Source organism: Mugil cephalus, chromosome 5 (assembly GCF_022458985.1).
Source record: "Mugil cephalus isolate CIBA_MC_2020 chromosome 5, CIBA_Mcephalus_1.1, whole genome shotgun sequence".
NCBI classification, from domain to species: domain Eukaryota; kingdom Metazoa; phylum Chordata; class Actinopteri; order Mugiliformes; family Mugilidae; genus Mugil; species Mugil cephalus.
The window spans coordinates 28,230,733-28,252,711 of NC_061774.1; the positions used below are offsets into that span (position 1 = coordinate 28,230,733).

General features: G+C 42.0%; 1 protein-coding gene across 3 annotated transcripts in view; it reads left to right on the top strand.

The window, feature by feature from the left end:
• The window catches only part of LOC125007863 (protocadherin-1-like), a 202,588-nt gene that overhangs the window by 129,338 nt on the left and 51,271 nt on the right, over positions 1–21,979 (top strand). Inside the window, exon 5 of one of the 3 annotated variants that reach the window (XM_047584739.1) lies at positions 17,745–17,957. The exons of the other annotated variants lie outside the window; for them this stretch is intronic. Coding sequence (XP_047440695.1) covers positions 17,745–17,803 — 59 coding nt within the window. The 3' untranslated portion in view covers positions 17,804–17,957. Of the gene's footprint in view, positions 1–17,744; positions 17,958–21,979 lie in introns of those variants that run through there. 3 annotated transcript variants of the gene reach the window in all.

Sequence of the window (21,979 nt, forward strand, 5' to 3'; positions counted from 1 at the left end):
AGGAGCAGGAGAGGGCAGAGGAGCGGAAACAGAATCAGGCTTCTATCGAGAGAAAGGGGGAGGAAAGGTGGAAGGAGATAAAGGTGGAAGGAAAAGGAAGAAGTGGAGGAAACTGCATTAATGAGGGAGGATCAGAAGGTGCAAATAAGGGAGGATCCAGATAAGATGGTGTAAAATAGATTATTTGGAGGAAGGGAAAGGGACAGGGAGGGAGAGGAAAGTTGGAGGAGCAGGGTGAGGAGAAGGACGACGAAGACTTGGGAGGAGAGGGAGTCAAAGGGGGAACGTTTCCAGGGTTCGTGTTTTCCCTCTCGCAGCTCGTCTGCCAGCAGGAGGCGCTGGGCTCATCCTGGATCACGCCATCTGTTCCAGATTTGGCTGCTGACCCTGAAAATGAAACCCCACCGACACAAACGCACACAACAACACAGAAAGAGGACCTCTGCCGCGGTTCATTTACAGCGACAATCGGCTCAGATCTGAACATATGACACCTGTCCATCTGTCCGTCCGTCCGTCCGTCCATCCATCCGTCCATCTCTCTAAAACACTTAACACAGCGAGAGTGGAAACTGTTCTCAAGCTGCTGAACTGATCTCATTCCTCTGCTGCAGAGTTTATCAGGGTGTACGAGCATGAAGCCAAATGTCATGAGTCAAAATATTGGAAAATATGTGGTTTTTCAAAAAGTTTACGAGAAGAAAATCCCCCAGATGTACACAGGTAGCAGAAGTTACCCCTTTAATTAGATTCAAACCTGGAAAAATCTAGGTCTTACATCTCAAAATCCCTGTTTGTTTTAAAACAACCCATCGAGATGATGCTGAAGACTTTAAACTGACCCGTCCATTGACCCCGATCTCCTCCCGTCTCTGGGACGACGCAGCTTAAAGGTTAAAGGGAGCAGAAGTTCATTTACAGGTTTGCTGATTTGTTAAATGAACAGTTTAATAAAGAGTGGTGACAGCAGACAGTGGGTCAGACTCAAAAAAAATAAAAACTGAATCAATCAATCAAATTTTATTTCTATAGCAACTTTCAGAACAAGTGAATATCACTCACAGTGCTTCACATTTTGATTGACAAAAATATATATATATAAAAAAGTGGAACAAAAGTTGAACAAACAACAATACCATCAATAAATAAATAAATGAATAAAATAAAACTGATAAAATATAAATCTAAATTTTATAAAAACAGAATGAATTAAATGCAGAATAAAAATACAGAATAAAATATAGAATTAAGATAATAATAAATATTATAATAATTCAAATAATAAAAAACAAGTAAATAAATAAGTAAATAAAAATATATAAAATGAGTATAAGCAGCTTATATACATGACATAAAAGTTTTAATCCTACGTTTGAAAACTCAGATCCACCGGCTGTTCCACAGTTTTAGAGCGTAGTGGCTTAAAAAAGACATTTTAAATTAAACAAAAGTGGTTTAAACGTGGTTTAAAATAACTAACCTGGACTCCCTGGTGAGAACAAAAAATAAAAAAAAAACTCCTCAATCTACACTTTCATCAAAATAAACAGAACAGACAAAGGGCTGAACTAGTTCAGCCTTTTAGGTTCCACCTGAAATCAAATCAAAATGGATACAGCTGTAAATTGGTGCATCAAAGTAGATGCATGTCCACACTGATGCTACGCCCCCTGTAGCAGTGACGTTACTACAATAAGAGAAAATAAAATCCTCCAACCTTAGTGTTAATATTTGCACTGGATGCATCATCTAACACTAGGACTAGATGAAGCTAAGTCGTGGTAGAAGATGCAGTTAGTGTCCGTGAGGTTCAGGATGGACACTGAAGTCTCTCTGTGTCTCTCAGTAAGTTCTGTCTTCGTATAGTGTTTATATCCAGAAGACGATGGTGAAGTGTTTGAATCAACGTTGACACAACTTTACACTAGCTGTAGGATTTAGCCTCAGACGTTGGTATTAATTCTACCTCTTGAAATGCTTCTTAAGCCCAGGCTGCTCTTATGACTTATGGTAGAAGTGCAGCTGCTGCAAGTGGCGCCCATAAACCTAATCTAATGTCTAGAGACGGCACAATTAAAGTAAAAGTAGAACTCTAAGAGCTGGCCCTGCCCCATTACTGAAGTGACTCTGCTACAAGTCAAGAGGAGGTATAAAAGGCCACAACGGCCACAAATCCGCTACTTCAAAATGAGTCACGCATGAGTACTACAAGTCACACACAGCTGCTGCTGAAAGGAGGCGGGGGGGGGGCTGAAAAGATCTTGAAGCCGGTGCTGTGAGGTCGGACAATGCATCTGAACAATGCTTCCAAGATGAGTAACAATCCAGAGCGAGGAATTACTCCAGGTCTACGAATTCTCTGAGCTCCTTCCTGTCATAATTATTTTGGCCTCTAGAGGGGACGTAGAGTCGGATGTGAATACGCGCTGTGTTGGGGTCTTTTCCTGAAACGAAACTATCACGGATGTCGTTGCTTAAATATTTTTACCTAATGAGTGTTAGATGCTTTAGAGCTACACCTGTCGGTATGTGCGGTACATGAATACACACACACACAAACACACACAAACACACACTCGGCCTGTGTAGCTCTGGTGCTGCTTCGCTGCAGGAACATCCGTCATGATGCTGGCAGGCTGCAGCATCACTGAGAACCAGAGGTCAGAGGTCAGAGGTCACCGTGGGAGACAAGGACGGAGCCCGAGGCCCCATCACACACACACGCACACACACACACGCAGAGTCTGTCCCTGATGTCATGGTCACCTCCCCTGCAGCAGAACAATGTTTCCTCCCCCAGAGGACGACAAAGTCACAACTCAACCTTTTCCTCTTTTTCTTCATTTGCCTCCTCCCTTCTATCCTCCCCTTCCCCTCGTACCCTTCCTCCGCCCTCCTCCCCTTCACTTTTACTTCCTTTATTTTTGTCCCTTTTTCCCCCTTCTCTCTCTGTCCATGTTATTAATTGCATCCATCGTACCTGCAGCTCGTTAATCTCGTTAGCTTGTGGTTGAGCCGGGGGGGTGGAGCAGAAGACATGGCCGCCCACCACCACAGCTGCTTTGCCAGATGTGCATCTACTGTGTCTCTCTCTCTCTGACTGTCAGGAGTCAGCTGGTCTGGTCTGATTTTGGAAAACTTTGTTTTTTATTGACAGCGTTCAGTGTTTCCTGCAGAGGACACAGTTTTCTCTGTGGGAATGAAGAATGAATGAACACCCTGGTCCCTGGTGACCTTCTATAAAATACACAATAATACGATATAATACAAAAATACACATGATATAATGTAGTGAGAAGGACTGAGGCTGACGTTGGGCTGTCATAGTTAGACAACAATGTGATTAGAACAACTGATCAGCTGATGCAGGAGGTCAGATCTGAAGGATGCTAATGGTAGCTCATCCTAGCTTCTTAGCCTCCTAGCTAATGGTACCTCTTCCTAGCTTCTTAGCTTCCTAGCTAATGGTACCTCTTCCTAGCTTCTTAGCCTCCTAGCTGATGGTAACTCTTCCTAGCTTCTTAGCCTCTTCCCAGCTTCCAGCTAATAGTAGCTCTTCCTGTTTCCCCTTTTTATTGTTATTTGCAGACTACTGCCACCTGCTGGTATAAAGACTTATTTCCTTTTACTCATGCACAGGGTGTAAAGTAGTTCTGCTCTGGGGTGTGTGATCTTTCATTTTTCTTCTTCTTCTTTTTATTTTTTTTTACCCAACATGAAAAAAAAGAAATGCATCTCTACGTTCAGGAACAGCAGCTCTAATTTAAAGCTGACGCTAGTGTGTGTGCATGTGTGTGTGGTATATATATATATATGTGTGTGTGTGTGTGTGTGTGTGCGGTGACATTCCTCAAGGAAAAGAAGTCATGAGTCACCCGACAACATCACAAGGAAATACAGCTGTGTGTGTTTTTGTGTGCGTGTGCGTAAATATATCTACGGCCGCGTGCTGCCATGAACATGTTTAGATTCATGTTTGTGTGTGTGTGTGTGTGTGTGTGTGTGTGTGTGTGCGGTTGTTTCCTCAGATATCTCACTGTTCTGACAGGAAGTCAATTTCCTATTTGCAGTTTGTTCTGGCAGCGATTGGTCCGGTCTGACTTGATTTGTCTTCAGCGCAGCCAGTCCGATGAGACGCAGGCCGTCATTGCACTGACTGATCCGTGGTCACGTGACGTCTCGTTAGTGCTACGTCTCTCGTTTTTTTTTTTTTCATGCATACCTTAAAATGTGCATCTCTGCTGACTTTCTGAACCACGTGTGTGTGTGTGATAGTTATTATTCGTGCGTCCTCGCAGTGAAAATCCATCCAGAGAAGAAAGAAAGAGAGGAGCTTTTTCCTCATGTGCACAAGCTGCAACCTTCGCTATTCATCACTGTCATTAGAGCATCTGAAGCCGCCGTATTATTCTGTTTGCTGCTTCTCTCTTTGTGCGTATCTGCGCGTGTTAGAAGTGGCTCAACTCTATCTGGGATTGAAACGAATTCAGCAGTGATACAGCAGCTATTTTCTCCTCTGAGTCTGACCTAATTGTGGGCTCAGTCGACCGACTGCTGAGTTTGTTTGGACGCTTCGCTCCTGCACTCGGCCTCAAATTAATGTCCATACAGAGCTCATTAAACAAGTCCGACGCTCGCTCCCTCGTGAAGATCACTGACCTATCGGTTTGAGGGGGGGGGACGCTACATCGGAATTACATACAGTATGTTTGGCAAAATCCACCAGTCCTGCACTAAATCCTCCTTCATGACTGGTTCAGTGTTCAGATGATGTTGGAACAGAGTCAGAAAGACGCTAATTAACCTGGTAATTAACCACTAGACTTTAGACTGTTCATTCTTTTCACTAATGTTCCTAATGATCTGGCGAGTGAGTGTATATTTTTCCAGAGCTCAGTTTCCAGAAAGAGAGCGACAGTAAAGATGGACACTGATGGCCACATATTTTTATATTTCTATATATAGCTAGACTTTATTTGTTTTTCCAGAATAGTTTTTCCAGAACACGTACGCCTGTTTGCCAAAAAATTAGGTACACCAGTCAATGCGTTCTAATATAAATGCATCTTCACGACATGTTCTGATGTTCAGATGACGGTGAAACTTGGTCAGGAAGGTGGTGACTCACCTGGACGATCATTGTGGAGGATGGAGTTCGTGTTTCTGTTAAACTGAATTCAATTTAACACTATTATTTTGACTGCAACGTCAGAATAATAGGAACATGCGTCAGTTCAGTTCAGTTCTACAAATCACAGCTTCCACTGAACCTTCACAAAGCTACAGGTTTAATGCAGGACTCTTATATTAGTTACATTCCTTTTTACTCGTGTGTACTTAATGAAGGCAAATCTGTGCATGACTACGTTTGTCAGAGGCCGATATAAAATATGTTCCCCGCTGTGGAATTCTCTGAATACATTTTCACATCCAGTCTCTTTCCTCACTTGTGTGACCTCTCTCACTGATCGATACTATCAAGGCCATCGTGCTCCCAGTCAGTCAGTGTCGCTTTGATTCTTAAGTGTTCGATGTGAAGCCTGAGTCATCGCGTTAACCATCCAACCAGAACACAGCCAGGACCAGCTCCAGCCTACACGCTTTTAGATGACAGGGACGAAGCTGAAGAGGAGGCGTCCACGTTAAAAAGGAGGTTGGCATGGCGACCTCTGCTGAGGCATCCCTCCAAATATGTTAAGTCCTGAAAAGACTTTTCCTATTTCCCTTTGTCTCTTTCACAATCAGACCTCGAGACGGTCGAACTCAAAAAGCTGGAGGAGATCAGACACAGAGGGAGGGAGGACAAGCAAAGCTACGAGCTACGAGTCGTTCCGCCGCCGCCGCCGCCGCCGGGTCAGCACCAGGCCCGCCCCCCCAGCCTGCTGAGTGGCCTGGTGAATGGCGGCGGTGGCGGCGAGGTCACGATGCGCTGCACGACTCTGCTCATTGTCTGCAGCTCAGCTTCAGTGGACGTCCACAGGCTGTAAATGAAAGCTGTATCTATGTGTGTGTGTGTGTGTGTGTGTGTGTGTGTGTGTGTGAAGGGGTGGGGTGGGTGGGTGGGTGGGGTATTGTAATGGCGGTCACACATGAGAGGAAGCGTTTCAATGAACTTCCTGTTTCCTGACATGGAGGCTGGACATGAATGAGCTCAGCTGGGTAGAATAAATATACCGATACTGGTGAATATGTACTGCTGATACCAAAAGGTACTAATACACAGACTGACAGACTCAGTGTGCAAAACTATATATCCTCATGGTATAAGCTTCTGTCTTAGGGTTTAGACCGTTTATCCACTTGTAGAGTTTCTTGAGGATGTTTCATCCGAGTCTAACAGACTGGTGGGGGTTTGGGTTTAAATAGGAACGTCTGTGGGCGGTAGTGATGTTTGATACCACTGATTTCCTCTCCAATCCGATATTGAGTAAAATCCAGGCTGGTATCTGATACTTTGTGTAAATACACCCTAATGTGTCTGGTAAAACTAAAAATAAGGAGTGTGTTTCAAATCATAGCTTCATAAAGAAAGAACAAAAAACCACTGAAAAGCACCTGGATGCATTCAGGCAACATGTCATAAAAACATATAAAATACAGATTAACATCAATTGATCAAAGAAATAAAAAGTTATTAAAACTCAGGGTGATGAAGTATCAAAAGTATTGATATTTTGTTTTGAGAATCGATTTTAAAGCATAAAGATCTGGTATCGGAGGTATCGATATTTCAGCATGACCACAAACTCACCTTTATAATCCTGTTTTGAATAAATGTTAGTGTGTTAACTTCCCTCCTGAGACGCCTCCAAGAAACTAAACAACTCTTTTTTTTTTTTTTTTTTTTTTTTTTTTGGATAAACCATGACCCGGCTCTCTGAGAAGCTTCACAGACATTTATAGCTACTCCAGATATTTGTATTCATGACACAGTTTCATCAGGGGACAGTTATCAGTAGTTCAAACATCCAGCCAGAGTTTTTAAGGGCTTCTCTGGATCAGACGCAGAGACAGAAGACACACACCATCTTCTCATGGACCAGTGGTGAAACTCCAGCCTGGAAGCCAGATGAACGTCTCCGCCCATGAAACTTTTGCGGTGAAACGTTGGTCTGGAAGTGATTACGACATAAATTACAACTGAAATGATGTTAATTTCACTACATAAATACTGGGCTCTGCATTCTGAAAAAGTATTTGTTGGATTAGTTCAGTCTCTCTTTTCAATAAAAGCACATTTTTAGAGGAAAATGAAAACATATAATAATAACTCATGGACCTTTAGGTGAACACTGCTGCTGTCTCCTCCTGCTCCGTCTCCTTTCACTAAAATCCCGCATTCATCGAGGCACTTGTAGCCTCATCTGTTTGTGATTTGTTTTCCGGGGACGACAGGCCAGGAGGAGCGCTTGTTTTCCGCCTACTCGTAGTCAAGCTCTCGTGGCTCCTCGTCTTTCAGGGAGGTAGGACTCCCACCCACCCTGCCACCCTGCAGGGGTCTTTATAATGAATGATCGAGGATGCAGAGAGCAGATGAACGTGACCTCAGACTCTACTTTAAAACATTGCTAACAGGCTCCAGTAATGACTACATCTCTGTCTTTACACAGGAGGACGTAACCTGAACTTTAAATCGTCGTCCAGTTTTGTCTCGACTGACTGAGTGTCCATCTATCCGTCCGTCTGTCTGTTATTGAGTGACTGAGAAAAAAGAGATATAGGAGAAAGTGGCAGCAGAAAGTGATTTGACCAAAAAAAAAATAATAATAATAAATGGCATAGAAAGGAAAAAGTGGAGAAGTGAGAGAGAGCAGAACACTTAAGAGAGAAAATCGACTTTGAAAAATGAGAAAGCGAGAGCGACGGGTCAGAGCTTCACCAATAAAGCGAAAAGAAAGATAAAAGATTCAGCCTTGGCAGGAGAAACTGAGGCATTTTCCTGAGAGCTCTTCAACCCGGTGGACACATCCAGCTCTCCCACAGCCATTTAACTGATTTAATTCTCCAAAATGGAGTCTCTCTGTCAGTCTGAGACGCTTTTTTTCCCCTCTCCGGCTGTCACATTTGAGATGCTCTCCTCAGCCTCTTCCACAGTAAATCTGTTTAACAGCAGCACATAAAAAAAAAAAAAAAAACGACATAAATTCAGAGGATGAGATACGTAAAAACAGCACAACAAGCACGGCAGGATCTAATAAAGACGGCAGTACAGCTGACTACTGACGGGGCAATAAGCTAATGCTAACCGATGAAGTGCTGTAGCCAGACGCGCTCTATAGATGATACTCACATTTAGACTCAGATCTGAGGGCAACGAATGTGTTAGCAGGAACATGGACCCACATTAATCAGAGAATTGATTCCTATGTGATTATTGTAAAGAGGTAAATCCCTAAAAACGAGATGCTTAAACTTTACAAGATACTAAGATTTGAATGAATGATTAAATTAATTAAACGTCTCTAAGGAAAGGTGTAATTTATACATGTGAATAAAGAATATTGGTCTTTTTATGACTTATTCTAAAATTGCAGCACAGACACATCCACATTAAAGTTAACAGTGCTAATAATACCAGCATCTAACTAAAATATAGGCAAAAAAAAAAAAAAAAATGATATTAACTACCTTAAATGACTGAAACATCCTCAAAAAAAATTTATTTAGTTCGGTCCCATCCACTAACATGGAGGGAGGCGGAGCTTATGGCCTATGCTGCAACCAGCCACTGGGGGGAGCTCTACCAAGCAGCAACCTCCAGGTCCACTGCAAAAAACTGCAGTTCATCGAGTGGCCACTTGAGGCTCCAAAAGAGAGCAAATCCCCATAGAGCCCCATGTTAAAAAGTCAAATTTTACAACACGTTTACAGCCTGGTACAAAAAACGAGTTTAGTTTATTTCACTATTCATGACAACTTAACAGAGGGCGAATTATTATTTAACTTATTTGTTTATTTTTCATTAAGTGTTAAATTTCTGTATAATGTTTTAATTCAGAAGAGACACGATGAGCTACTGCAGCTGAAAAGTGGCTTCTTCTTAACCCTTTCCAGTCAAACCTTTTTTTTAATCCGTACCCCTTAAGTTGAAATTCACCCCACATACTCATAGAAGGATACGTGTTGGCACAGTTCTGGCCACATAGCATCCTTGTGCAAACCCAGCCAAGCCTTTGCTGCAGTGGTGACAGAATGTAAAAATGAATATCTGAAATAGTTTTGAGACTTGATCTTTGGGATTTGTCGGATCCTCCAGTTGTGTTAGTTTGTCTTTTCTGCATTTTGCAGGTTCAAGTCTCTGCACACTGATCATTGTATTCTTACAAATTGATCCACTTGCTGTACTCAAACCTAGGAGTATGGTACCTCCAGAGCAGGACAAAGGGACGTTTAAAGAGGACAGGCCACTCAAACAGCCAGCAGACCCCACATATGCCTCAGTGTTTATTCTATTGTGGACAGTGTGAAAAGGAAGCCTGGAGCTGTGAATAGAGCACACTGCTGGATGGCGACCGGTGCATTATCACGGCCCTGACAGACAGAGAGGGGTGTCGAGGCACACTGCCTCTTTACTCGCCACTGAAATTTCTCTTTTATGCATCTCCACGGCACTTTTCATGCAGGTACATGCCACAGAAGCCTCTCCACCTCTTTATATTCTCCATTGTGTGTGCTGCCGGAGACTCGCCGAGTGGAGAATCTGCAGGCTATTGCAGAGCCTGTGTTGAGGCTGTGCTAAAAGGGGTCTTTATGTCAGTTCTGTCTCTACGTCTGAAGTCCTGAGAGAGTCGTGAGCTCACTGGAAATACAGACTCTGGATGCGAAAGGCACTCTCACATTCAACTGTTTGCTTTTATCAATAGTCTTTGATGTGACTTCCATCGTTATCCGGCTCATGTTACAGGAGCACACTCTGAATCTTTCCAGATAATGATGACGGCGACGAGCGCGACTCTATTTGGAATTTGCTCGTACATCAACACAAGCTCCGTCTGGCAAATCTCACATGGGCCTAAAGGTCACCAGAAATCTACGATGCTTAACTGGGACTTGGTAATTTTAATTTTTAGCTTGTTTCTCCTTTGTCTGGAAGCTAACGTACGCTTAGAACATAATGGCAAAGATTTGTGGCTTTGTTATAGTTAAAAATATCATCATAATTAATTCACGCATTAATCCCTGTAATTCTGTCATGGTTCTGAAACAACAATTACAATTTTATATCCAATTCTTAGCCCAATGCATGTTAAAATATAAATAGCCTGATAAAGCAGTGCATGTCCTTGGGGCAAAAAAAAAAAAAAAAAAAAAAAAATGGGTCAACTCGAAAATTGTTCTCAAAAATTAAAGCAAATATAGAAAGTTTCCAAAATACGGCCGCTTTTGATGGCATATTGTGTGTTACTCTGTATGCTGACGACATACAGTTATACCTCAAATTCATTTGAATGGATAATTATTGAGAGTTTGCAGATAAAATAATTCCAATTTTCAAAATAATCCCTCCATCCTGAAGACATTATTTGTTTTTCTAATAGTCTAATCTAATAAAGCTCCCCATTCCCTCCCCATGGCTCCAGACTCATAATTCAGATTACGATTGGTCTCTAAATCAGTTGATCTCACCTAACGGCTGTTGGTCTGGCAGCTGATGAACTTTGTCCACTTTACATATCTCCTCAGGGTTTTCTTCCCCTCTTCAGCACGGACCCAACAAATATAATTTCTGTCCCATATCATCACCTGACCTGACAGAACATTACTGTTGTCTTTCGTTCTTCTTCCAATTTCTCGCAGAAGACTATTTTTGAACAGGCAATTTTGACACTTGGCCTGTCGTCCTGGAAGTCTGCAGGTCCACTTCCTGCTTCAGTCAGTGCTTCTGTCCTAGTTGAAGCGTCTCTGAGTTTTAGTGCTTCACTTTTCTGTACATGCGGTTTCTGGTTCGGTTTTTGATGACGTTCAAAGGTCACAAGTGGCATTTCAATCCACAGCACAGCTATTTCACCACAATCTCTCGTCTTGCTTTGATTGGAGGACCACTCCAAACCAGAGGAAGTGTAAAGGCAGGAGACAGGGACAAAAGGGGGGTTTTGTTTAACCTTCAGTACATGTGGAGTACGAGTACAGAGCGTATATATTAAATGCAGTCCTCATCGCTTTGCACTCAAGTTGGGATTATTTGTATTTCCAAGGTTAAGAATAATTCATGCAGTCTTTATGTGTTGTTAGCAACCAGGAGGTTATTAGCTTACATTAGCACACAGACTGAAAAGAAGCAAAAATATTATTTTGTCCAATTCAGTCTCCAAGAACTTTCAAAGAACATTATATCACGAGTGTAGCACCCAGGAGGCAGTCAACAACAGAACCTTAGTGAAACTTAATATGTACACTTTACTGTATAACAAAAGGTGATGCAGCAGTAAGGAAAAGAATAATTCAAAGAGTCAAACTAAAATCCAAGAAAACAGAATGCAAAATAGAAGTACCAAGAAAATACAAAAAAAAAGATATTTAACAAAAAAAAAAAAAAAACAGGAAGAGCAAAGAGAAAAACAGGAAACACAAAGATACTGGAAAACTGAACAGACAGTTTATATTGGAAACACAATGACCTGAGAACAGACATACACACATCAGACATAACATTATGACCACCTTCCCAGCATTGTGTAGGTCTACGAGAGGAGGGGCCTCTGAGGATCATCCCACAGATACTTGATCAGTTTGGGACCTCTGACCTCCAAGCTCCAAAACTTTGCCTTAATCTGAAAACAAAGAAAAACACACACAACAAACACTGACATGTGCCGACCGAACACAACATGGCAGAAAGGCATCCTTGAAGGAGAAACACATATTACTCATTTTCACAGCTGCTATTAGATATTATTTTGTTGTTGCTGAGTGAAGAGAAGACGAGAATTCACTCGTCATCAACTGTGAGGAGGCCAGACTACATGTTTACCACCACTATAACATCTGATCTTTAAATTTGCACTTTGTGCACTCAAATGGATCTGAAGCATGTGAAGAATTTTTGTAATTTCATTTAAAGAGTGGCTCCCCCTTTGTCGTCGTGTTGAGCAGCCCAAAGTTAAAGAGGAGAAGAAAATCCAAAGCTCTTAGTAAAAGCTTTGAGCCGCCTCGTGTCAAGGTTTGAATGTGGCACTGTTTGAAGCTCGGCTCTCAGAGGAAGGCTGCTGTTTTAATGCTTGGGAGAGTTTTGTGTTTTTTAACTTGCTCTTTGAACGGATGGATTGACTTAAGACTTTATAACCTTTCACTTTAAACGGAGGCTCGGTGTTTGTTTTCCCTCTTTGATTCAGTTCAGCCACAGTAAACAGAAAGGGCAACCATCTCCACTTTATAAAGCCGAGTGCGCCGTTTGTTTTAGATGCACAAACTCAGCCTTCTGCAGAGTTCAAATGTGAAAAACGGAAGACATGAATTTAAGTGCGGGAATGAATATTTCACTTTGAGTTACCACAGCCGCGGTACTTTCCCAATCAGCCGAACCTGTTAGGGTCACTGTGGTGCTGTAGCTCATAGATTGTCTTTTATTGTGGTGGGATATGGCAACAAAGGATGTTTTCACAACTGCATTTTGTTCAGACTTAAGGAGTAATCAATGCAGTATTGCACAGTGTTGCATTTAACCTCGACTCGTGTTCACAGACCAATCGAGACAAAGTTCTGACACGTCCTCAATGCTTGGTTCTTGCAAACAGTTTTGTGATTAGTCATAATATTGCCAGAAGGAATGGATGTCAGGAAATTGAGAGATAATCACATTGCAGTGTCTCACACAGAGGAAGATCGTCTGCAGGTTTATTGAAACCTGAACACAGAACAAAATCAGCCGTAGAGACAATAACCAGCCTCAGCCTCTTTCTCTTCTCACTCATATTACATCTCTTACATGGTGCATTCACTGTCATCGGCAACATGGAAACAAAGCAACACTAGTCAAATAGTTAACATCTGAAGTGAACATATAACAACACAAGCTCATCAAATGTGAGTGTCCGTGTGGTCTCTGGTATTTCTTGCTGTTCTCTTTATGAACAACATGTTCAGTTTGATCACGGATCTCTAAACTTCTTGGTTCATCAGAAGGTAGAGGTATTCAGAATCAGAATCTTTTTAATGGCCAAATGTAAAATGTACACAGGACTTTTAGCTGGTGAGTCAGCGCCACATAACGTTAAGTAAAAGTTAACTCTGAGAAAAAAAAAGGAAAACCACAATATATACAATTTAGACAAATAAAATAAAAACTAGACATACAGTGATGCAATGACCGTAATAAACACAGGCTGTGACCTGTGACCTGATGGGAGTGTTGTATTAGTATTAGCCTGTGAGTAACCTGTGTTCACACTGCAAACCAACCAACCACTCCAGAACCAAACAAACCGACCTCAGAGATAAAGGTTTCAGAACAAAGACCTCGGTGTAAAATCACCTTTAGTCAAGAAGAGGGAACAGATCATTAATAATCTGAATAATCGTGATGTGTTGTTTCAGGATCTTTCCCTGACATTACCTGAATGCTCCTAGTGCTAAAACAACATTAAAATATACGATGAACATGATTTCTATAGTTAAGTCATGTTCACTCACTTTAATCAGGCTACTTACTCTTACTTGTTCTTATTGCCTACATTGCCCTTTGTTCTTAACGCTGGTTCACTTTGAGTAGGAGCTTCTGTAACGAAAAGTAATTTCCCCCCGAGATCAATGAAGTCATTCTAATTCTGATCAGCTGCTCAGCTCATAACTACAGTAAATTCTGATAACTTAGTTGAAGATGAACTAAATGCTCAAACATCGCGTGTTCTGTTTCGTCTTTTGGGATTTTTGCCAGTTTTGACTCCACCGTGCGCGTTACTGCCCCCTACAGGGCAAAACTGTTCACTACATCTGCACTTTAGATTCTGCTTTCTTTCCCCGTGTTGTTTCTGCAGCTTTGATCCTGGTTTCTACAGTTTGTGTCGAGGTCTTAAAAACAGAACATGTGCACGTTACTCATGCATTTAAACAAAATACTTATACAGTAGCTAACTAGCTAAAACATAACCTTAAAATGTTTTTAGTGTGGTGGTTTGAATTTAAACATCAGTATTTTGAGGTCTAGTTGTTGTTGTTTCAGTTTTTTTTTGGAGTCACAATGACCTGGATGACTGAGAACCTTCACAGAAATATTCCTTTGCTCATTCTCATTAAGTTAGTAAAGCAGATACTTTTACACTTTCTCCACCAACACGTTTGCCATTGCAGAGTAGAAGTCTTACTTTATTTCCACGTGATCTCTGCTCTGATCTCTGTCTCTTTGTGATGGTGTTTAATGGTCCTGAATGATCTGATAGTGGATCTTCGTAGTTCCCCGACTCGAGGGCCACTCAACACCAGAGCAGGATGAAGGAGGCATCTAGGTCAATGCTCAGTGTGTCCTTTATGCAGCACAGTGGCATTAACAGTGCATCCACTTTATCCACTACAGCCAGTCTGATGGCCACTGAGAGGCTCTTCGTAACTAGTTAGTCTTTAAGGGCCTTGCTCAAGGGCGCTTCAGCGGTGGTAATCACAGAGAACAAGTTCCCTTCGTCTACTTGACTCTTTTACATCCTACTGGTTGGGCGGCTCGCTCATCACTAATCTTACTCCACAAACTTCGTCAGCATAACCTCAACCATCGACTCAGACTCTATAGGAGGAAATCACCTTGAGTTCTTTAGAAGCATCCGCTATCAACCATCTGTCTGTTCATGCTGTGATAAAAGAATAAAAAAGGGTAACCGCCTTCAAAGACTCTTCCTCTAAACACAAGGTTCAAGTACCAGACGTTTCCTTTTGGCTATAACCACCTTTCAAAGCCCTCGTCTGCAAAAGGCAGAAATAAAATAGAAGGCGAACCTTGAGTTTGGAAGATTTAACACAAATATGTTCTCAGGGTTGAGAATGAACATCCAACGAGCTCCAGGCAGCTGCATTTCTGCTGAATACATCGGGATCTTTTGAACCTTGATTTTTCTTTTCCACCACCTCCTCCGAAGCATCTTCATTATTTATTCTTATCGCATTAAATACACTATAGTTCAGTTCTGAAGCTATACAATGTTTAGGGGAATATTTAAACTTTAGACTTTGTTTTTCTGGCTTCTCTGTGGTGTCAGGAGTAAATATTCCACATGTTTTGAGGATAATTTTAAACTCTGTTTTGATTTATTGAAAGTTTGCTATCTTTGGAAAGTTCAGAATCCCCAGTACAGTTTTAAATAAGATCATGCAAGACTGAATAAAACTTTGTAATATTGGGAAAGGCTGATCTGAATGAACTGGAAGGTCATTATCAACCTGTTGACGCCCAAAAGCATGAATTGATTTTGCATAAATATGAATGTTCCATAAATATAGTTCACATCCCGTGCACCGGATAATTTTAGGAACTAAATATTCCGACTGGCTTCTTAATTAGCAGATCCACATAGCGTAAGGGCCGAGCTCTCCACCCTGGGCACCTCCAGCATCTGTCAGTTCTGCAGGCTGTCGACTCCACCAACATAATCCTCAAACAGCTCCAACCGTCAGCCGCCACGTTTCTCCTCTGTAAATATGAACCCACGCTAAAATTTCATACAGCATTTGCCTCGGAGCCACGCGTAACCTGGCTTTGATTCAACACTGTTGTGACCCACTTCCCAGATCAATGACATCTGGAGGAGGCGGGGGAGGAGGAGAGGGAGGAGGTGGCAGGAGGGAGGGAGGGAAGGTCGCTGGGAGGTGCTGACGATGTCGAACAAACTCGCCTGGCGGGAGGTAACCTCTGGAGCAGGTAGCGCAGAGGAGGCGCTAAACGAGGCCGAAGTCCAGCTGTGTGTTTCATTATGGACAGATGCTGCCGTGGTGGGAGGCGGGAGGAGGGAGATTTAAAGAGGAGGAGAAAGGAGGAGAGTGAATAAAAAGAAGGTAACGAATGAAAAAGCAGAGGAAGACAAGAAATGAAATCTAGAACAGGAGGAAAGAAATGTGAAAAGAGGAACACGGAGAAGGGATTACATGAAGACTCTAATCCCTGAAAAAACTGCAGCAGCACCTCAGGCCGTGTGTGTGTGTGTGTGTGTGTGTGTGTGTGTGTGCGCGCGCACTAAACATTCCCACAGTTAAAATGCAGCATCACACACATTCACGAACAAATGCAGGATCACGGCATCGCTGCAGCCGGGCGTCCAACGTACAGCTTCCCTCCAAACCTGAAGGTCACTAATGCCTTGTAACTCCCCTCCAACGTTAATTAGAATATTAAATTAAGTACTCATAATACCGGAGCCATGACAGACTGTAAAGGTGCATTCAGGGTGAACAAGAAGCAAATATTTGCCTTGAATTACGTCCGTAAATATGACCTCCAGACTGGTTGTACCTGCAGTATACTTTAATTATATTAACCGTGGCTAAAAGACACTTAATAATCCACAGAAGTCACCTGTCACCCAATTATTGTCAGACAATTACCGGAGCTTTTACTGTAAAACCGAACAGCTGGTTTATGTTGATGTTATCACTGTTAGTCCAAGGTGTAGCCGGTTAGATAATGGACGCTCCGGAGGTTTGGTTCGTTGGTTTTTGTACCAATCAGGAAATGGCTGCAGCAAACAGTCGAAGTAATAGTCCAGTTAGCTTCCAGCAGCCACTACTGTTTCTGGTTCAGTAATGTCTGCTGAATCAACTCCTTGTTGGCTGAAAAGTAGGAAATGACCACAAACATGCAAAGGGACTTAAATGACTATTTCCTGCGCGGGTTTGAGGTGGAGAGCTATTAGCAAACCCAAACTAAACTGTCCCATTAGCTAACTCAAAGCCAAAGATTGCTTAATTGGTTTTCTTACGTGTGTTGCCACGTGAGTACATTGCATCCAGTGAGATTTACACAAGGTGAGACAGCTGTATTTTGATGACAGGTGGAGACACATTTAGAGATTGGGAGGTTGGTGTCTTTAGCTACTGTCTTTAAAAGACTCCACTTTATAATGCTGCTAGCTTAGCGTGCTAGTTTAGTGTGACTTTTTCCAGAAACATCCACCTGACAAAAACAAACCAAACTTTTAACAATGCTTAACCTTCCATTAGCCATTAGCCATTATCCATTAGCATAACTCAAACCCAAACATTTCAGCTGCAAAGTTAAACGTTTGAATCAGATAAGTTCAGCGTCTGCAGCCTGTTTGCTAACCACTCTCTTAGCTGCACTTTCCACATGTTTTATTGCGCTGGTTTTAGGAACTTATCTTTATGTTAAGTTTGAGAAGCCACATTTCATATGATAATTTCCAAACACATAATAATAAAGGTTTTAGAATTTGTGCTGATTCATGAACTGTTGTTGTGTTACACTCAGTTTGAACATGTGATGTTTTTTGTCACCTGAGTAACGGCTGATTTTGTTTTTCTGAATCTTGCCGTGCCTCTGTGAATTCATGCACAGTTCAGTTCTTTCTACATTTTTTAAAACTGATCTATGAATTGATTTTGCGTTATTGTGGCTCTGCAAACTGCTCCTGCATCCTTATTTTTTTACCTTCTTTTTTTCAAGCATTATTTTTGCCGCCAGCTTTTCCTTTTTGACCTTTTTTCCTTTTTTTCTTTTTCTTCTCATTGATGAGACATTTTGCATGGAATGTGTTTTCTGCGTTTGCGTAAACCTGAGGTGTAAGACGTTCGTATCTATCCTCTTGTAGGTGGAGCGTCGTCAAGCACCCAGCTGGAGAGGGCGTCCGGACAAAAAAGACTGCCTTAAGACAAAACTAAAGACACAAAGAGCATCTAAAGCTTCTTCTTTTTGTTTTTTCTTCTTCTTCTTTCTCCAATGTACAAAAACAAAACAAATTAAGTCCTCAAGCTTTTTAATTTTTTTATTTTTTTTTCCTCTCTGCTGCAGTTGTGAAGATTTTTTTCTCTTTCCTCTTTGCCTGTGGTCGTAAGCAGCTATTTTTTATTTTTTTGCTTCATGTTACACATTCTTGATACGTGTTACTGTCGAGGAAAATCAAAAAAATAGAAAGAGAGATTTTTTTATTTTTTTTTGGAGCAGGAATGAATCGTCTTTTGTTCCTCTTTGGATCTTTTTTATCCTCTGTGTTTTTGGGGTGTGGGAGTGGATTTTTTACTTCCTCCGTTCTCTGTGGATGAAACCGAAGCCTGAGTGGACTCGTCTCCATCGCAGTGGATTATCAGCTCTCAACCATTCATGACTTTTTGCTCTTGTTGCCTTTTTTTTAGCTGTTTTTGCAGCTTTTTTACCCCCAGGGTCGCATCGTATGGGCAATTAACTTGTTTTTTTTTGTAACCCTGGTGCCTGTAGTTGATGACTGACCGTCAGGGTTCAGAGGACGGGATGATTGGCAGATAATCAGCCGACCCGCCTTCCAGTAGGAGCTGTTTTTAAAGGTGGCCGGACATTGTCACGACGGGCCACAAACATTGTTCCCTATTTGACATTTGGACGTTTGGTTAAAGGAACACTTGTAATGTTTTTGAGAAATCCTCATTTGCAACCAGGGTCCGAGGAGAAGACTGAGATCAGAAACTGTCCCAGTATGTGTGAGTCTAGAATAGCACAAAGACCGGACAGTACTGGTGTGTAGATCAGCCCGTAGGTGACAAGTCATTTCTGTACAGACATGCCAGATCGTTTGCAGTAGTTTAGTGACTGTGTCTTTAATGCGCAGATTTCCAAAACACACACACAGAAAATAATTCACTCTTTATTGCTTGTACTTACTGACTGTGTTTCAGTTCACAGATGTTCATACGGTTGAATTTCTAAAGATAAAATGCACTAGGTAAACCAAACCCTGAGTGAACCACCGGCCATGCTCAGCTTCTCCCAAAACAACACGTCTACTAATGGAAAAGAAATTATTTATTATGAGAAATCATTGGCCAACATGTTGGAATAAGTCTTCCAAAAAAAAGAAAAACTCTTTTCACGCGTCGTGTTCAACAAATCAGGGATTCAGGTTAAATTAAAGGTTTTCTTGTGATCTGTTGGTAAAGTGTTTGCACATGTGACCGTCTCTTGATAAATATCGGAAATTTCCCGCGGGGTGATGCAGATGTGTGGTCTGACGGCAGGTGGAGGTTTGAGACTGCAGCTCGTTATGATGCTGCTGGCTTAGCGTGCTAGCCTGGTGTGCGTCTTTGTGCTAATCTCAACACATCTAATACTTTATTATAATACATAATGCATTAGACTATAAAATATGAAATTCAGATTGGTAATGAAGGATGAGAAGTGCTCTGATCTATCTATCTATCTATCTATCTATCTATCTATCTATCTATCTATCTATCTATCTATCTATCTATCTATCTATCTATCTATCTATCTATCTATCTCTGCTGCTATCCCATATTTGAACCAAAACGAGCTGCCCATCGCTCTCCATCGCTCCTCTTCTTTCTCTCAGACTTTAATCTTCTTCTTCTTTAAAGGTTAAACAGCCGATTCCAAACCCTCACTGACCTGTTATTTAAATTTCTGTCAGTCAGATCTCCACTTATCCCCTCGTATCTCACAGTGCTCCAGTAAATAACTCTGTGTAGGCCTCGGTCGGTTGATTAGCGCTGCAGCCTCTTAGTGACCACCCCCCCCCCACCCCCCCACCCTCCACCCCTCCACCCAGATCGGCCTGGACTGTTTGTTTGTTAAGTAAAAGCCGTGTGTTTATCTGAAGTATAACAGTGTCTTTATGGGATAATAAAGTTGTAAAATGGTGTATGAACTTGAATTATTTGTAGTCTTCGCTGGTTTGCTGTAGGAATCAAGCGGAGCAGCTCAGTAGCTGCTGCTGCTGCTGCTGCTTCACCCTGTGAATGTACTTTGTATTCAGAGGTTTTTATTACAATAAATAAACGAGTGCTGATATCTCACGGTTCAGCTTTAGTTTCTGTATTTAACTTTGTTCCCTGGTCTTGTTTCTTGTGTGTGTGATTCCAAAGTCTGCAGAGGAACAGTAAAATAAATCATTAGAAATATTCACCTGTTCACCTGAAGTAAATGCTCCAGTGTGTGTGTGTGTGTGTATGTGTGTGTGTGTGTGTGTGTGTGTGTGTGTGTGCGCGCTGATGGACCTCCTCATTAATGGAGGTGAACGTACCTGAGGCGCCCTGAGAGGTTTCATTAGGTCACTGAGCACCGCGAATCAGGCGCGTTAACATATTTATTTTCTTAGCAACGCGCCAGCTGGGAGATTATATTGGATTTGCATCAAGCATTTTTAATTGCACGATTATGTAACATCTCAGCCAGCTTGATTATTGATCGAGGAAAGCATAGAAAACGTTCAGGACTAAACAGTCTCGGGTGACTCTTACTTAGCTTATGCAGCGCCACGTTTCTACACAGTATAGATTCAAAGATTTTTATCCTCTAATGTTTTTAGGATCGAAAAACCATTTCTCTCTGTCTCATGAAATAAATGGTCTAGAAAAATAAATAAAAGCTGCAGCTTGTTGAGATGCGCGGACGTTAGTGCAAAAGGTACAAAATTGTAGCCTAGTTTATAGAATCTATACATCTATATGTAAAGTACCAACCTGTGAAAGTGCAAAACAAAAAGCCTCATTTGATGCATTTAAAAGCACCAGCTGTAGTATCAACAAACCAGCAAATGAATCAATTCATCTTCATAGTTTGTAAAAGTTCTGACTCATCCAACAATGAGACACATTTGGTCCAGATTTAGAGGACACCGTGGAGGTTGGGAGGTCAGGGGTCAAAGGCGACTGTCAGTCACCGCGGTGACGAGTTTAGAAGAAGAAGAAGAAGCGCAGACACAGGAAGTGAGCTCTGGATATTTTTATTATCGCTCTAATTAAATATCGTGCAGACACTGAGGCAGCTTTGAGTTTGTGTGTGTGTGAAATTCCTGTGAAATGTGTGTCGTGGCAAACTTTCTGAAGTCGGTGTCTGCTCGCTCAGGTAACGCTGCCGCTGCCGCTGCCGCTGCTGCTGCCGCTTTCTGACTAATTTTCTCCTTCACTGGCAACTCTGCACCTGGACACACACACACACACACACACACACACACACACGCCTCAGTCTATGTACGTGAGCTGCTGCTGCTGCTGTTGTCATTTGGAGTAAATTTCTATCAGCTGTTGAATCCAGACATGTGATGTACGTGAGTCTTCAGGTAGATTTGAACCGAATCCAAAGATCTGAGGATCATCATTGATCATCTCAGTCCTCCAGCTCATGGTTCATCCAAGAAACGAGGCTGAAACAAGAGGAGCTGGACTGGTTTCAGTTTTTAAAGACATGTCATCAAAGGTTATTGTCTAACGTGTAGTAAATTGTAAATAACTGTGTAAATACTGTGTTTACTCACAGGACATTTTCTGACCTTTTAAAAGTCAAAAATGAGCAATAAAAATGTCCCGAGCCTCCGGTTTAAGGTTCAAGTGTGTGGATTAAGAAGTGTTTCTGGATCAGACACAGGTGTGCTCGGCCTTTAACGCTGTGACCGGTGTGTGTGCAGCTGGAAGACTTTCACGTTTCTTATTTCCTTTATCTTCCGTGTGTTAAATCGAGTTAAAGATGCCTGGTGAGTTTCTAGAGAGACGGAGGGAACCAGTCCATACTTAGTGCTGCTGTTATATTTTAATTAAAGCCGAACAGCGAGCTTAATTACTGCCATGATAAACAACACCCCTCTCTCTTTCTCTCTCCTTCTCGTCATCAAAGCTCTGACAAAGCTCGCCCAGATGTAGAAACACACACACACATTTAAACACAGCGACGAACACACTCCAAGCCCGCGGTCGGTCTCCGTGGTGCAGCACAACTGTGTTTATGGCTGTTAATGAAAACTGAGGCCAGAGTCCCAGAATCCCAGCGCTAATCACCATCCAACTCTCTGGACAGGAGGGAGGGAGGGAGGGAGGGAGGGAGAGGGGGAGGGAGGGGGGA